Genomic DNA, 19,133 nt, shown 5'->3' on the forward strand with positions numbered 1-19,133 from the left:
TGAGCTTGATCGGGCAATCACCCTAGGAGGAGTTCGTTAAAGTGTGAAGCGTAAAAATGTGGTGATTTGAGAGATTCTACGATTTTCCCATAAGGATAACATGGGATGTTTCTGTCAACGCTACGGTTACGCCGTACAAAATATGACTTTGGCTCTCATACTTTTGTGATCAGGATGGCAAATTAGAATTTTGTTCAAAATATCATGTCATTTGGAAAAACTCTATTGTTTATAGGCCACTCTGAAGGCCAAATAGTCAGAATTCAGGGAAAAGTTTGCGGCTCCGTCGCACAGAGACCGTAAAAGTTATCCTTAAAATTTGGATAACTTTAGATGCCCCACTTGTCTAGAGGACGTACACCGATTTTGAGGTCGGTGGGCAAAACGCCCTAGGAGGAGTTCGTTAAAGTGTGAAACAGAAAAATGTGGATATTCGAGAGATTTAGCAATTTTCCCATAGGGATAACATAGGAGGTTTCCGTCATGGCTACGGCTACGCCGTAAAAATTAAGGCATAAGTTTGATTGGCCTTTTGCTCGGGACCCCAAAATAGAATTTTGGGCAAAGTTTAGAACATTTGTGTAAAACCAGTTTTTGTCCATCAATGTTCACTCAAAGGCAACTCTGTAGGGGGCGCTATCGCGCCCATTTCAATTTTGTCATCCTAAACTGGTCCAAACTTGAAAGTTTAACAACTGATTCAAATTTGGTCCTAATCGGACTCGTTTTGATCAAATGGGAGCAATTTTTAGATCTGCAATATTCCAAAATAAGTTGTCCAACTTTGCGGCTGCGCCGCACACAGACCGTAAAAGGTATCTCAAAAAATTGGATAACTTTAGATGCCACACTTGTCCAGAGGACGTACACCAATTTTGAAGTCGGTGGGCAAAACGCCCTAGGAGGAGTTCGTCAAAGTTTGACGTGAACAAAATGGCTAACACAGCGTGTTTTCATTTTCAAAGGAAGATGGTGGCCATAGGGTAAGTCTGGGGGCGTGGCCACGACAATATTTTTTTTTTGTCCTCACGAGAGGAATGCGTGTCCCGAATTTCGTAGCTTTACGCCAAAGTTGACCTCGGGGCGTCTCCCATAGGCGCAATGTAGTTTGACTTTTATCGGTGGCGCTGTCGCGCCATTTTTTAACGAAAAAAAAAATGGCCCAGAAAAAATAAAATTTTTCGCCGATTCTGAATTTTGGGCAAAGTTTGGTGAGTTTTTGAGCATGTTCAGGGGGTCAAATTAGAGATCAAAGCGCTGAAGAATATTTCTGTCATAGCAGGAGTAAGTATGCATGATCCATGCCTTCGGCATGGGCTAGTTCACTGTACTGCCAGGGGCGACGGGGTACCAAACATGCGGGCTGTGCCCGCATATTTGGTCAGACAGTTGCAACGCTGCCTTTGGCAGCGTTGCGGGAGCAATAGGCCCTCCGCCCTGCTGGGGCTCGGGCCTAATAATATTTTTAGCAAAAACAATATAGCCGTTTCCACTATAACAACAAATTATACATCGTTTGAAAGCTCTAAGCCTTCCCGATGCCGCCATGGGGTGGAATCATCATTACGAGCGCTTACGCGCTCGTCACTCCCTATTCCGTCGGGATGCCCCGCCCACTCCCCATAGACTTCCATTGATTTGCGCAGATACAAGCATGGCCCATGCCTGCGGCATGGATTCTCGCGTACGGGACGATGCCAGGAGGGTTTTTGGAGGAATGCAGCGCCTCGCGCTGCTGTTGTCAACAATTAGTGAATGGGCTACGCCCATTCACTAATTGTTGACTATTTCTGTCATAGCAGGAGTAAGTATGCATGATCCATGCCTTCGGCATGGGCTAGTTCACTGTACTTGCCAGGGGCGACGGGGTACCAAACATGCGGGCTGCGCCCGCATGTTTGATCAAACAGTTGCAACGCTGCCTTCGGCAGCGTTGCGGGAGCAATAGGCCCTCCGCCCTGCTGGGGCTCGGGCCTAATAATAATAAAAAAAAAATAATAATATTTTTAGCAAAAACAATATAGCCGTTTCCACTATAACAACAAATTATACATCGTTTGAAAGCTCTAAGCCTTCCCGATGCCGCCATGGGGTGGAATCATCATTACGAGCGCTTACGCGCTCGTCACTCCCTATTCCGTCGGGATGCCCTGCCCACTCCCCATAGACTTCCATTGATTTGAGCAGATACAAGCATGGCCCATGCCTGCGGCATGGACTCTCGCGTACGGGACGATGCCAGGAGGGTTTTTGGAGGAATGCAGCGCTTCGCGCTGCTGTTGTCAACAATTAGTGAATGGGCTACGCCCATTCACTAATTGTTGACTATTTCTGTCATAGCAGGAGTAAGTATGCATGATCCATGCCTTCGGCATGGGCTAGTTCACTGTACTTGCCAGGGGCGACGGGGTCAGACAGTTGCAACGCTGCCTTCGGCAGCGTTGCGGGAGCAATAGGCCCTCCGCCCTGCTGGGGCTCGGGCCTAAAAATATAGCCGCAAGCGGCAATGATCGGCCCTCGCCACGCCGCCGCCACACCGCCGCCACGCCGCAAGAGGAGGGGGCGCTTACGCGCCCCACTTGTCCTTTTATTACGCTAAACATAACTAAACATTTAACCTCCATATAAAATCTGTAGGGGGCGCTGTGGCGCCAAATGAATTTATTTCACTTCAAGTAGGTTCAGGGCAAAGAGTTTAACAACTGATTCTAATTTGACGCAATTCGGACTTTATCTGCGAAAACGGCAGAAATTTTAAATATGGGAGATTTCTGAAATTCTAGCTACAGTTTGCGGCTTCGCCGCACAGAGACCGTGAGAGGTATCAATGTAATTTGGATAACTTTTTATGTCCCACTCCTCAGTAGCAGTTTAACCAAATTTCAGCTTTTTAGGGCCAACGCCCTGGGAGGAGTTCGTAAAAGTACGACGTTTGGAAAAACTCCGAAGTCATGTTTAGCCATTTTTGAAGCAATATGGCCGACATTTGGTTGGGCGGACGGCGTTGCCGTAATAATATTTTTTACTTCTCTTGTCACCATCTACCTCTGCGCCAAATTTCATGATTCTACGATCAGATTTTTTTTGGGTCATTTCCCATCTCTCAATGCATTTTTGGTACATTTGGGGGCGCTGACGCGCCAATTTTTTTTATTTTAGAAAAGGGAAATAGCCAGAATGTAGAGAGGCACGAATTTTAGAGATGTGAACATTTTTGTGACTTTTCGTCAATGTTCACTGGGTGAAAAATAGGGGGGTTGGTCCCGAGAAGAAGAAAGAATAATATTCCGATGCGAAAACAATGTTTCCCATTTTTCAAATATCATAAACTATACATTTTCGGAAAGCGCTCGCGCTTTCCTACCTCATGGTGTGGGTCCCTGGTCACTGACGGGTACTTTCGTTAATTTTGAGTTTTTGGCCCTCTATACAGTAATAATGTTCAATTTTTGCATTACATGCTTATATGCACGGAACATGCAAGAGATGGGGAACATATTCGTGAGCTACTTAGCGCAAATGAGTGCTTTATATGGGAATAATGGGGATCAATGTAAAGTGCTCGTTTAGTGCGCACTTTTGCACGGGCTTCGCCCGTTTACAACGGTAATGTTCCATTTTCCTACTACTAATTAGTATGCACGGGGCGTGCATGAGTGAAGGAGTGCGTTAGTGAGTGTTTGGAAGTGGGCGAGCGCTTCGCGCTCGATTTCGTGCGCACTACGTGCGCACTTTCGCAGCCTTACGAGATTAATAGGCCTCTCGCCAGCTTGTGGCGCTCGGGCCTAATAATAATATTTTTAGCAAAAACAATATAGCCGTTTCCACTATAACAACAAATGATACATCGTTTGAAAGCTCTAAGCCTTCCCGATGCCGCCATGGGGTGGAATCATCATTACGAGCGCTTACGCGCTCGTCACTCCCTATTCCGTCGGGATGCCCCGCCCACTCCCCATAGACTTCCATTGATTTGAGCAGATACAAGCATGGCCCATGCCTGCGGCATGGATTCTCGCGTACGGGACGATGCCAGGAGGGTTTTTGGAGGAATGCAGCGCTTCGCGCTGCTGTTGTCAACAATTAGTGAATGGGCTACGCCCATTCACTAAGTGTTGACTATTTCTGTCATAGCAGGAGTAAGTATGCATGATCCATGCCTTCGGCATGGGCTAGTTCACTGTACTTGCCAGGGGCGACAGGGTACCAAACATGCGGGCTGCGCCCGCATGTTTGGTCAGACAGTTGCAGGCCCTCCGCCCTGCTGGGGCTCGGGCCTAATTAAATGTTAAATATTGTTGATAGGAAAAGTAGGAGGAAGAAGATTATAGTGCATATTTGCTCCTTAGGTAGTGTAGCTAGGAAACTAGGTTTTTATTTATGTTTCTGGCCTGAGCATAAGCTTTTTCTAATTTGATAAACAAACAAACAAACAAACAAACAAACAAACAAACAAACAAACAACAAAACACAAAATGACCAGAGAGAAAACATCAACTTGACATAAATTCAAACAAAATTACGGCATATTTAAATTTAAATAGGGTTAAGGGCTCTGGGGTCCAACAGAACCAGGATTGAGACCAGTCCATCATGTGTGTGTGTGTGTGTGTGTGTGTCTTATTTGAAGTTTTCCAGTCAGGGTTCAGAGCCCACCACAGCACTGAAACTGCACTAGTTAAAGTCACAAATGATTTGTTATTAGCCGCTGACGATGGACTGGTCTCAATCCTGGTTCTGTTGGACCTCAGCGCAGCGTTTGACACCATCGACCACAACATTCTACTGCAGAGGTTAGAATGTGATGTAGGTGTTGGAGGAACAGCCCTCAGCTGGTTTAAATCCTATCTATCTGATAGGTTCCAATTTGTTAATGTAAACCAGAGCTCCTCACCAAGCTCTAAAGTAATTTACGGTGTGCCACAGGGTTCGGTACTCGGTCCAATAAAAAGCTTTCAACTGGTTCAAAATGCAGCAGCAAGATTACTAAGAGGAACAAAAAGAAGAGAGCACATTACGCCGGTGCTGAAGTCTCTTCACTGGCTCCCCGTCGAGTCTAGAATCAAATTAAAAATTCTACTCTTGACCTACAAAGCCATAAATGACATGGCCCCATCCTACCTCAAAGATGCTATAGAACCATATCATCCAAACAGAGCTCTTCGCTCTCAGAATGCTGGCCTTCTGGTGGTGCCAAGAGTCTCTAAAAGTACTGTAGGAGGTAGAGCGTTTAGCTACCAAGCTCCTGTGTTATGGAATCAGCTCCCGACCCATGTTAAATATGCTGACACAGTCTCTTCATTTAAGTCCAGGCTTAAAACGTTCCTCTTCGAAATCGCTTATGGTCAGACTAGTTAGGAACAGAAACATAAACCCACAGCTTTAGCTACGCTGCCCTAGGAGTAACTATGCTGGGGGAAGTATGACAGCTTGAGCACTATCCTCTTCTTCTTCTGACTACTTATGCTATCAAACAATATTTATTTTTTGATTCCACTTGCAAACTGTTCACCGCCTTCTTTTCTTTCTCTCACTCCTGAGGACCTGTGGACCCAGATGCCCCTCCCCTGGTGAAGTGGTCCCTGCCCTGTGTGGACGGTCCCTCATCTGCCTGAAGAGTGGGTCCAGCTCCAGTCTCCCTCGTGTCCGTCTGTGAGAGTCGGATCTCTCCTTCACTGGAACTCCTCCAGGTTTCTACGCTTTTTTCCCAAAGAGGTTTTTTTTGTAGTTTTTCCTGGCCGAGAAGGAGAGTCTAAGGACAGAGGACCCTGGGACATCGTCCCTCGCCACCACAGACATTGTCTGACTCCCTCGCCACCACAGACATTGTCTGACTCCATCGCCACCACAGACATTGTTGATTCATTTCTCCCTGTGGCCCTCAGAGGCAACTGTTGTTGTGATTTTGGGCCTTACAAAAATAAATTGATTTAATTTGATTTGATTTGTGTGTGTGTGTGTGTGTGTATATATATATATATATATATATATATATATACATATGTATGTATGTATATATATATATATATATATATGAAAGCAGAACATCCTCTTTTACCAGGTTGATATATTTCATATTATTTCCAAACAAATCAAATAAAACAGGTTAAGCCTGGTCTTGCAGCCCGACGTGGCTCCGTCTGCTCCTTTTGTGATTCACATCTGAACTTGTTCAGTTTCTTTTACACAGTGCACAACTATTATGATAATGCCTTTTAAAGCCAATCCAGAGTGAGTTCAGATGTTAAGCACACAAAAACAGCTGAAAGATCCATTGATTTTGCTATAATAAGCCTAAATAATAAACAGGAGAGAAAAGTTGAGATATACTGCTTTGTAAGTTATAGTAAGTTTTTTAGTCAATAAATGGAAAGATTTCAAACTCTTCATAAATCATCTATTTCACTTTTAACAAAGTAAATAAAATAATCTAAAATAATAATAAAGTAAATGCATCCCTACATTTGCAACTAAATGTATATTGCCTTTTTATAAGTATTATAATAAAGCATTAGTGAACATTTGAATGAAATATTCTGTTAAATACTCTTTTAACAAGCTTTATCCCGTTTAACATGGTCATCAGGGTCCTCTATTTATGGTGAGTGATTAGAAAAAGTATGATCTGATATTTAAACCAGAACAGAAACCGAGCTGACTTCTGTCTTTCTCACTTGAATCTCTTTTTGCTGCTGTTTTGAGGAAGTCAGGGCTGCCACAACATTTAGGTTTGGTCTTAAAAAGTTCCTCTACGTCACACACACACACACACACAGTTCCTGCTGCTGTTCGCCTGCCTGAGAGGAAAGCAGAACAGAACCAGTCTGAGCCGTCCAGAGTGAGCTCCCAGTGGCACACTGGGGGTCAGAGGAGAGGCCCATCTGCAGTGAGGATCGGAAGAGGTCCATACCAGGGAAAGAGGATCAGAAGAGGTCCATACCAGGGAAAGAGGATCAGAAGAGGTCCATACCAGGGAAAGAGGATCAGAAGAGGTCCATACCAGGGAAAGAGGATCAGAAGAGGTCCATACCAGGGAAAGAGGATCAGAAGAGGTCCATACCAGGGAAAGAGGATCAGAAGAGGTCCATACCAGGGAAAGAGGATCAGAAGAGGTCCATACCAGGGAAAGAGGATCAGAAGAGGTCCATACCAGGGAAAGAGGATCAGAAGAGGTCCATACCAGGGAAAGAGGATCAGAAGAGGACCAAACAGATTGAGTAGTGAGAGGAAGACCAGACCAAGAGCAGAAAACCAGAGGAAGACCACACCAGCAGCAGAGGGTCAGACAAAGACCAGCGGGTAAGCTTGCATGAGTGCTGTTCTCTCACCCTTTCATTTTTGGGCTTGATATACTAATATTCTTATTTTATACTCACTGAAATATGAATATGATGCATATTTTGTCATCTTGTTCTGGTTTTCTTTCAGAGGAATACACACCAGTCATTTATTCACATGTGGTTGACATGGACATGGAGCAAAAGAGGTCTATGTATTTAATACATAGTACACTCTTGACAACCTTGGTTAAAAAAATAGTAAAGTTACAGGTCAGATCCATGAAGATGTGACCATGCTCATAGTAAGGTTGCGTCACAAATGTTAGTGAAACTTTGTTTCGTTTTCTGATTAAATAAATAGTTTTTCTTCTTATTTCAACAATATCCCGCTAAAAATCCTCGAGCCAAGTGGACAGCCTTTGTCATGTTCCCATTCTGTGATCAGAATGTTTTACAAATCTACCTCAGACCAATCTGAACAGTGCATTTTGGTCAGTGTAACAACAGGTCTGATTTACATGTAAAAAGTGTAGATAGAAGAGGTTTTCTGGGAACAGGAAGTATGTGGTCTGTGGTGAGATAGGGACAGTCCATACGCTGAAAACAACATGAGCAGAGAAGGGAAAGCGTAGGCTGAACATGTCACTTCACCACAAACACAGCCACATCAGGCTCAGGCGCTGCTCACTCAAAGAAAGAAAAGAAAAAATGTTGAGCCTATTTAAATATAGTACAGTATGTCATCTTTTTCCAGTAATTGTTTTATGTTGAATATATATATATATATATATATATATATATATATATATATATATTCTAACTAAGAAATTAAACAAAGCAATGATATTATAACCCAAGTGAAATCTTCATTGAGGCATTTAAATCAGCACTTTTAAGTAATGATAGAAATGCATGAATTAATTATTAAGAAAATAATACATTTAATCAATTTTGGAATAACGCTGTAACATAAGATAATGTCTATTTGACCCACAATGGGGAAATTCCAGTGTTGCAAAGCAGATTAGGCACAGAAGTATAAAAGTAAAAAGAACATTGATAACAAAAACAACATAACAAAATGGGGGAAAAGTGAATAGTATACAGCACAGCAACATCAAACCCTCATCCCAGTTGTGAAATATGGTGGAGGGGGCATCATGGTTTGGGGCTGCTTTGTTGCCTCGGGGCCAGGGCCGGCCCAGCCTATAAGCGAACTAAGCAGCCGCGTAGGGCCCCGAGGCCAGGGCCGGCCCAGCCTATAAGCGAACTAAGCAGCCGCGTAGGGCCCCGAGGCCAGGGCCGGCCCAGCCTATAAGCGAACTAAGCAGCCGCGTAGGGCCCCGAGGCGTTAATAGGGCCCCCAATCTGGCAACCCGTTTTATGCGAAGTGCAAGCGCAGCGTGCGCCACTAGTGTAGTAGCGCTGCTGGCGCGGCAGCGCACACAGCGGTAACATAACACACAAACCGCATTTATTTGTAATGACAATCTGGCAACCAAGACATCAAACCTGCGCTGATTGGGCGCGAGCAGAACGAGAGCAAAACATAAACACAACAGAACGTGGTCCCTGCGTGGTCCTCATGTCCAGAAGAATATATCCCCCCGATGCCGAAAAACGAAAGAAGAAACTTCTTGACGATGTAAAGAAACTGCAAACTCAACAACACTTTCCAGGTATTGAACTTCTCTTACAAAGAGACGGTTAATGCTGCTGTTTGAAACAACACGATTCTGTCACGTTAGTTCGCTCAGACTGGAGGCGACGAGAGCTCTGCCCCGCGCATAATAATATGTCTGAATGAAAGATAATAAGCTTAACATTTACACCAGCCCCGTAGTGTTGGCTGCAGGTGAGGCCGGTGAGGGGCGTCTATGCCCCGGTCACTAAGAGCCGGAGATCCGGTCTGGACGAGCGCCGTCTCGTCCAGAACCTCTGACGTGAGACTTTGGAGTGAACAGTGTGCGGCCCCTGTCCCGGGCTCCTGTCCCGGGCCCCTGTGCAGCCTCAGTCAGAGATGAGCGGTTTGAGTTTGCGTCCCTCTCTCTCACATCACCATGTGTGAGATCAATCGTGACTCGTGATGTCTGTTTTACTTCTTAAAGTGCAATAAGAGGAACGTAAAGGTTTATGCGTGTAAGGTCCATCAGCCAATCACATCGCAGCATTGTTTCATGCAGGAGTCCAGTGTGTGATGTTCTGATCAGAACAAACATTTATATTGTAATTCACTTTTAATAGAGCAATAAAACATTTCAATTTATTTAAAAAGCATCATTAGACTATTTGTTATAAATTATAATAAACTGATAGTGAAAAATAACCAGACATATTATAATTACGTCTGTTATAGAATAATACTATATATTTTTATATAAAAGTGGCAAAGCTGCAGAAACACAGTCTCTTCACTAAAGCTAGGTTTGGACCTTCACTTCTCGTTCTGTTCATTCTCTGGGAATAACATGTTTGCACTGTTTTATCAGTGTTAATTGTTAATCAAGCAATGCTTATGCCATTTGTTTAATTTAATATAACTTGTTTTGTCACTTTGGCAAGAAGGAACAGTTGGGAGCTGTAAAAGATAAATTAGTAAGGGTAACTATTAATTTTACATTTTCAGTTAAAATGAATCAATTTGATCATAATTATTTTTCATAGCCAATATTGTATTGAGTAATTAAGTACACTAATGTATTAATAACTGGCTTTAGTCATTTTCACCTGGCACAGTTTCATCACATCATCATTTTATAGCATTACAACCTCAACATTTTACTCTTACTTTAGCCGGCTGGACCACATTAAAATGCAACAGAATACACGAAAAAGGTCTGAAAATCTCTGGGGGAGCGCCCCCAGACCCCCCTGTTCATTAGTTTAAACTGCTAATGTGCTAATGTGGCTGTCGACCATTAACGCCCACAAATACGCCCAAAAACATATCTGGGATGTGTGTTATTTGTACAGGGAGTAGAGGTGATGTCAGCGGAATACCAAGTTGCATTGTGGGATTTAAGTTAGCAATATTTGAGCTTGTGAGGTGTTGAGAATAAACTAACTGGCAAACATATGCCCTGGAGTTTTGGTGCGCTTTGTTTGCGTTGAAGAAAGTTCCCATATGTGAATTGTTCACTGACAATGGCAATAAAACTGATTCTGATGACGTGGTGAGGGGCCCCCAAATTTTTTTTCGCTTAGGGCCCCCTGAAGGCTTGGGCCGGCCCTGCTCGGGGCCCCAACTTACTCCTAAAATATGACATCAAACATACCCACACTTATATAACGTGTCATGTTTGAAATCTTGAACAATTCTTGAATGTCCCCCTCTTTCATAAGTGGGAGAACATTCATAACCTACAGTACTTGTACCAGTAAGAATACCCTACATTCACATGATATTGCAATCTCCAGCTATCACTATTTTATCCCAGGCTAACAATAAGTTTGATATAAAGTCAGAAAACTCTGTTAAAAACACTGAAGAAGGACCAGGAAGTCGGTAGATTACTATGAACGAAACTCCTTTTTGGTTTCTCATATTTGGACACGTGATTGACACATGTAGGCTTGAGAGTGAGATCACTGCCACACCACCACCCTGGCCTGTGCTCCTGGAGGTCTGAAAGTTAACATGGGTGGGTGGGGTGGACTCATTTAGTCTGACATAATCATCTTCTAGAAGATCTATGTTAAAATCACTAATTCATTATTAACTAAAAACAATTTGGAGGAAATTTACCTAATGTTTAGCCGTCCACATTTTTCGTGCTGTTACCACCGAAACATGACTGAAGTGGCAGATATCAAGAAATCCTACCAATGGCTAGAACAGGCTGGACTGAAGTATAGCATAAGCACTCGTTATGGCCCCACAGGAGCAGGCCCTGAGCACCAGAGGCCCAGATCTACTAGACCATAGAAGACCCAAGGCGTTTAGGCGGTGCAAAGAGGCCCCTGAGACATAAGTGCAGGCTGTAAGATGCGGGCAGGGAGAGTATACATGGAGCGCCATAACCAGATGACTGGCATAGTGTACAGGAACATCTGTGCAGAGTGTAGACTTAGAAGTCAAGGTGAGAAACACTTTCAAAAGTGGTGGAAAATGAAAGAGCCGAGATCCTGTGGGACTTCCAGACACAAACTGACAGAATAGTAATGGCAAACCAACCAGACATTGTAGAAACTAGAGAATTACCAAGGGCTCAGAGAAGAGCTGGAGAAAGCCAAAGATCCCTGTACAAACATCGAAAATACCAATCCAGAAAAGTGCAGCGCTATAACAGCAAATATACTGCGCAGAACCCTCAAGCTTCCAGGCCTTGAGAGAAGGGAAGTAGAAATGGATGACACCACCCGTGAAAAGGGTTTTGTTTTTTGTTTTTTTACTGCCAGATGATTGGCTGCAGACCAGGGGTCTCCAATAATTTGTTTTCCAGGGGGCCAGATTTTTGGGAGGGCTATGTTTTCTCTCTATAATATCCACAAACAACTCACAGAGGCACAATTAAACAACTTTACTTTCAGAGAAGTAAAAAGAACATATTACATGACTAAAAACAGGACACAAGCACTAAGACCCAGGCAATGCAAACCCAGTGTTTACCAGAAACCTGACTAAGATAAGATATTCCTTTAATGTCCACACATGGGGAAATTTCGTTGTTACAACGCAGTAGATACAGGGGGAAAGGACAGATTATAGGAAGTTTCAAAAAAACTAGACTAGTGCAAAGCAGACCTAAAAACAGCTAAAACAGGTCTAAAGCAGGACTCAAGCAGGAGTAACACAGGACATAAGAGGGACTATTTTAAAATTAGACATTAGAACATTTGGTTCAAATGATATTAAAAACTTAGTAGCTGCCAAAAAAAAGCTCCCTTTGCTATTTAGTGCATAAGCGGGCCGCCTATTGGAGACCTCTGCTGTAGACCAAAAATGTTAATAATTGCAAATCCCCATCTATTTTTAATAGTGTATTATATATTCTTTCATATTAAATAAATATAGAACATACAAAATCACCTGTTAAGTATGATATTCATTCATTTAACTTGCTAACTAAGCTTTCTCCACTGCTCAGTCACTATTGCACTCTCCCTTTTACATTTACACTCCCCAACATCCTCTCATTCTGTTTTTTGTAGAGCAATGTGTAGTGTGAGGCTGTTTTGAAAGTGTTTTCATCCTGTTTGTGGTACAGCTAAAGGGAAGTGTTGTAGTGGGTGAAACGTTTGTGCTGTGCAGGTGTCCTGTGTGTGCTGAAATGAAGACACCAATGTCTTCATTTCCTCTTAAACGTCACACAACTTAAATAGAGCCTGTGCTTAGAGCTCAGTGCACAGCTGTGTCTAACATGTGACCTCTAACCCCAACAACCTATCCTGTGGATGTATTTAGTCGTGTCATTATTTGAACATGCAGTTCACAGAAGACAGTCAGTAATCCTTTGTGTGCCGAGACAATTATCTATCACAAAATTCTGGACTTGTGTAATCTAGTTAAGCAGATTACCAGTAATTGAATATTTGATTATTTATTTGATTTGGTAGTATTGCTGTAATAAGATGCTTTAACTTTACAGACAGTAGAAACATAATTATTGCTCTTATGACCAAACTGCTGTCAATCTGCTGCTGATTTGGTTGCCTTGGCTTCTGCCCAGTCAATGTGCGATGTCTGGAGAAAACACGGGATTACTTTTTATTTTCAACCTTTTTAAGAGGGGCATGTTCATCAGACATATAAATTCAACTCTAAATTTTGTGTAGGCTTCAATCAGGGATATTTCCAATGTCTTTGAAAACTGTGGTCATAAAGCCTCTCCTAAAGAAGAGCAGTCTTGATGCCGCAGTACTGAGTCGTTACCGGCCCATCTCTAATCTGCCATTTTGGGGCAAAGTTCTTGAAGAAGTTGTTTACCAATTCAATTCAATTCAATTTATGTTTGTAACGCTCAAAATCACAGCAGTTGCCTCAGAAGGCGACAATGAAAAACAGATTAAATAATCTTCATAGGGACTTGGCAATGTCCCAGCATCCTGTGTCCTTAGACAAATGTCCCAAGCACCCCTGTCCTTAGATCCTTCTTCTCAGCCAAGAAAAACTACAAAACCTGGAGGAGTTCTACACTGAAGGAACGATCCGACTCCCTCAGACGGACAGGAGGACGCGAGATAGACAGTGGAGCTGGAGCCACTCAGGAGGAGAACCAGTTTTTCGAGGCAGATGAAGAACTGTCCAAATGGAGTAGAGACCGCTACTTCAGGGAGTTGAGGAGCATCTGGGTCCACAGGTCATCGAAGTGCCTGTCCCCTTCATGGTGGGGAAGTGAGAGAAGAAGAAGAAAAGGCAATGAACAGATTGCAAGTGAATAAAAATGAAATATCTTTTTTATAGAATAAATAATTAGAAGCAGAGGATAGTGCTCAAGCTGCCATACTTCCCCCAGCATAGTTAGCTGGGAAACTGTAGGTTTTTATTTCTGTTCCTAACTATAAGACTATAAGAGATTTCAAAGAGGAACGTTTTAAGCCTGGTCTTAAATGAAGAGACTGTGTCGGCCTCTTTAACATGGACAGGAGCTGATTCCATAACACAGGAGCTTGGGAGCTAAACGCTCTACCTCCTACTGTGCTTTTAGAGACTCTTGGGACCACCAGAAGGCTCTACCTCCTACTGTGCTTTTAGAGACTCTTGGGACCACCAGAAGGCTCTACCTCCTACTGTGCTTTTAGAGACTCTTGGGACCACCAGAAGGCTCTACCTCCTACTGTGCTTTTAGAGACTCTTGGGACCACCAGAAGGCCAGCATTTTGAGAGCGAAGAGCTCTGTTTGGATGATATGGTTCTATAGCATCTTTAGGATGGGGCCATGTCGTTCATAGCTTTGTACGTCAGGAGTAGGATTTTAAATTTGATTTTAAACACGACAGGAGCCAGTGAAGAGACTCCAGCACCGGTGTAATGTGCTCTTTTCTTTTTGTTCCTGTCAGTAATCTTGCTGCTGCATTTTGAACCAGTTGAAAGCTTTTTATGGAGCTTTCAGGACACGCTGCGAGCAGGAGTTACAGTAATCTAATCTAGACATTACAAATGCATAGATAAGCTCAGAATCGCTTTTAGGCAGGATTCTTCTGATTTTGGCTAAATTACACAAATGGAAATAGGCTGTTTTACAAGCTTGATTTATATGAGCTTTAAATGAGAGCTCCTGGTCAAATAAGACTCCGAGGTTTCTTACAGTAGAACTAGAGGCTACACTGACATCGTCCAGTGTGACTATCTGCTCAGAAAGAGCGTCTCGTAGATGTTTAGGGCCAAGCACAATGACCTCGGTTTTTTCAGGGTTAAGAAGCAGGTAAGTTAAGTGTCATCCAGGTTTTTATCTCCTTCACACAAGCACTAAGTCTGTCTACTTGATCGCTCTGATCAGGTTTCATTGATAAATACAGCTGAGTGTCATCTGCATAGCAGTGGAAGTTAATGCCATGCTTTCTGATAATGTTGCCTAACGGCAGCATATAAAGAGTAAACAGAATTGGACCGAGTACTGATCCCTGTGGCACACCGTAAATTACTTTGGAGCAAGGTGAGGAGCTCTGGTTTACATGAACAAATTGGTACCTATCAGATAAATAGGATTTAAACCAGCTGTGGGCTGCAGGACATGCCTTGAACACCTCTCCAGGGAGGCGCCCAGGAAGCATCCGGAACAGATGCCCGAGCCACCTCAGCTGGCTCTTCTCGACACAAAGGAGCAGCGGCTCTACTCCGAGCTCCTCCCGTGTGACTGAGCTCCTCACCCTATCTCTAAGGGAGCGCCCAGCCACCCGGCGGAGGCAACTCAATAAGAACGCATGCATCCACGATCTTGTCCTTTCGGTCATTACCCAAAGCTCATGACCATAGGTGAGGTCAGAACGTAGACCGACCGGTAAATCAAGAGCTTTGTCTTTCAACTCAGCTCCTTCTTCACCACAACAGTCCAATGCAGCGACTGCATCACTGCACAAATTACATTTTTAATTCTGAATTCACATCTGGTCTGACAGGGCGGTGATGGCTCCTGGGCTCCTCCTGCTATGCCTGTGTCTGGCCATGTCTGCTGTGGCCCCTGTCTGGACCCTCTCCACCCACAGTGAGTAGGACACATAAGACACATATCTGATTCTTTTGTTTGGAAATGTGTGGAAACTACTGCATAGTTACATTTTCATCATCATTATTATTGTTAGTATTATTATTATTGATAATTTTATGATTTTGGGGACGGTTTGCTAAAAGAATTAGATCAAAATTTTACATTGTGTTCATTGTAAACCATACAAGCTTCCCCTCTTCAAAGTTTGATACAGATATGGATTTTATTCATAAAAAAAAGGCTACACCAAATCTTTGAATGTGTATTTTTCGAAAACGAACATATTCTGCACCCAAGCCTCAAATGCTGTGCAATATATGATTAGTCAAACACTAACTCGCATTATTATTATAAGCAATTATTGTCGGCTAAATGTTTTGTATGACTCAAAGTAGGAGCCCCTCATTTTAAATGTGAATGTTTTTGAGTCTATACTTGCCTTCAAATGTGGGTGTGTGTTTCGGAATGTGTGAGTGAGTTGTTTACCACTGTAGAGTTTAAGATTTTATGCCAATAGCCAAAGTTTTGTATCCTCCACAAGTAAACTTACCTTTGCGTTATTTTTACTAGTACTGTGTGAATACAGATTTTTTTACACATGTTTTACCTCACTTTGAAACACCTTTTTTCACCTTTTACTTTTTTATCTCTTGAAAATGTGGACAGTATAACTCAAATGTGCTCCTAAATCTGTGCATCTATTAGTATAATCCAACAAAACAAATGAAACACTAAATAATACTTGATTGCATTTTAACTACACCAGTATCGGTCCATCCCACGGCCACCGCTGATCATTGTCCAGACAGATCCACCAAATGTTTTTTTTCTTTATCGATATGTTAAATCTGTATATTATGTACATTATATGTACATATATCTACTGGAGTGATGAAAAGTATATATCCTTTAAAAAATGTGTTGTTTTTAGAAGTTAGAGTATTACATGTGCTGTTTATTGCCTTTGTAGATCTTACATGTTTCTACAACTACAACCAGCGCATCGACTGTGAGTGGACCAGTGACAGCTCAGACCTGTGCAAGATTAAAGCGCACAAAATCAACCGCAACCTGTAAGCAACACCATCAACACATGCAACACCATCAACACCATCAACACATGCAACACCATCAACACCATCAACACATGCAACACCATCAACACTTCCACACATGTAACACCATCAACACATGCAACACCATCAACACATGCAACACCATCAACACATGAAACACCATCAACACATTCAACACCATTCACACATGCAACACCATCAACACATGCAACACAATCAACACCATCAACAACACATGCAACACCATCAACACCATCAACACATGAAACACCATCAACACATGCAACACCATCAACACATGAAACACCATTCACACATGCAACACCATCAACACATGCAACACCATCAACACATGCAACACCATCAACACATGCAACACCATCAACACATGTAACACCATTCACACATGCAACACCATCAACACATGCAACACAATCAACACCATCAACACATGCAACACCATTCACACATGCAACACCATCAAAACATGCAACACCATTCACACATGCAACACCATCAACACATGCAACACCATCAACACATGCAACACCATCAACACATTCAACACCATTCACACATGCAACACCATCAACACATGCAACACAATCAACACCATCAACAACACATGCAACACCATCAACACCATCAACACATGAAACACCATCAACACATGCAACACCATCAACACATGCAACACCATTCACACATGCAACACCATCAACACATGCAACACCATCAACACATGCAACACCATCAACACATGCAACACCATCAACACATGCAACACCATTCACACATGCAACACCATCAACACATGTAACACAATCAACACCATCAACACATGCAACACCATCAAAACATGCAACACCATTCACACATGCAACACCATCAACACATGCAACACCATCAACACATTCAACACTATTCACACATGCAACACCATCAACACATGCAACACAATCAACACCATCAACAACACATGCAACACCATCAACACCATCAACACATGAAACACCATCAACACATGCAACACCATCAACACATGCAACACCATTCACACATGCAACACCATCAACACATGCAACACCATCAACACATGCAACACCATCAACACATGCAACACCATCAACACATGCAACACCATTCACACATGCAACACCATCAACACATGCAACACAATCAACACCATCAACACATGCAACACCATCAACACATGCAACACCATTCACACATGCAACACCATCAAAACATGCAACACCATTCACACATGCAACACCATCAACACATGCAACACCATCAACACATGCAACACCATCAACACATTCAACACCATTCACACATGCAACACCATCAACACATGCAACACAATCAACACCATCAACAACACATGCAACACCATCAACACCATCAACACATGAAACACCATCAACACATGCAACACCATCAACACATGCAACACCATTCACACATGCAACACCATCAACACATGCAACACCATCAACACATGCAACACCATCAACACATGCAACACCATCAACACATGCAACACCATTCACACATGCAACACCATCAACACATGCAACACAATCAACACCATCAACAACAACACATGCAACACCATCAACACATGCAACACCATCAACACCATCAACACATGCAACACCATCAACACCATCAACACATGCAACACCATCAACACCATCAACACCATCAACACATGCAACACCATCAACACCATCAACACATGCAACACCATCAACACATGCAACACCATCAACACCATCAACACCATCAACACCATCAACACATGCAAAGTTAGCATGAACTAACTTTACACCTACCCCTCCCGCTCTCCCTGTATCTGAGCGGGAGTTATGGGACATGCGAACATTCTGATCAATTGAATATTATTCTTCCTTATTGGATTAAAGGGGTTTAAAATAAATACCAGGTGACAAATATTAACAATTATTACATTTTATAAGAATGTTTTTTTTCTCCCAAGATTGACAGGTGTTGAATGCACGTCACTAATATTTCGTCGGAGCGCCTTTAGCTTTGATTAGACTGACTGCACGTATTGTATTTCAGCAAATTCTTCAAAGGCTACAGCTCCGAGTGCTCGCTGGAGCCTTTAGACCGACCAGGACGGAGGAACTGCTCCCTGTTCTTCACCGAGAAGGTGAGATCAAAGATTTAAAGATTAAAGGCGTAATGGACGATTTTTCGTAGATTTGCGAACTCAGGCTGAAGTGCACATGCCACTCCCCCGTGCGGACTGATACAACACACACATGCGTTTGTTTATTAGCGCGACGGATCACATCGCATCTCTCGTCTCCCGTAGATTTCCGTCTCTTCTGCGTCAGCTCGAACTGTCTTTCTCCGTCTTCATTTTGCCCCGTACACTGAGGGAACTATATTATGATAGATCCATGCGCTTAGACATGCGGAAACGTGGGGACGAGCCTCACGCGGCTGCAGGTGAGCGGTAGGTGCGTTTTATGATTGATACGTGGCAGGACTAATCGGCAGTCCACGCCACGAGGAAATAAGACTTAGATTTGTGCCAAAAAATCGTCCATTCAACCTTTAATGTTTGGACGTTACTTTATTTTTTTGTGTGTTGT

The 19,133-nt window shown here is 42.9% G+C and overlaps 2 protein-coding genes across 2 annotated transcripts in view; both read left to right on the forward strand.

Moving 5' to 3' along the window:
• LOC140377918 (lysophosphatidic acid receptor 2-like) overlaps nt 1–19,133 on the forward strand; it is a 283,463-nt gene that overhangs the window by 109,646 nt on the left and 154,684 nt on the right. The gene's annotated exons all lie outside the window — the stretch shown is intronic.
• The window catches only part of LOC140377266 (uncharacterized), a 29,228-nt gene continuing 17,232 nt past the window's right edge, over nt 7,138–19,133 (forward strand). Inside the window, exons 1-4 of the mRNA XM_072462611.1 lie at nt 7,138–7,299; nt 15,339–15,424; nt 16,398–16,500; nt 18,595–18,685. Of these exons, the coding sequence (XP_072318712.1) occupies nt 15,346–15,424; nt 16,398–16,500; nt 18,595–18,685 (273 nt within the window). The 5' untranslated portion in view covers nt 7,138–7,299; nt 15,339–15,345. The remainder of the gene's footprint in view (nt 7,300–15,338; nt 15,425–16,397; nt 16,501–18,594; nt 18,686–19,133) is intronic.

Source organism: Eucyclogobius newberryi, unplaced genomic scaffold (genome assembly GCF_026437365.1).
Source record: "Eucyclogobius newberryi isolate DKJ021-1_F unplaced genomic scaffold, fEucNew1.0.hap1 SCAF_4, whole genome shotgun sequence".
Taxonomy (NCBI): Eukaryota; Metazoa; Chordata; class Actinopteri; order Gobiiformes; family Gobiidae; genus Eucyclogobius; species Eucyclogobius newberryi.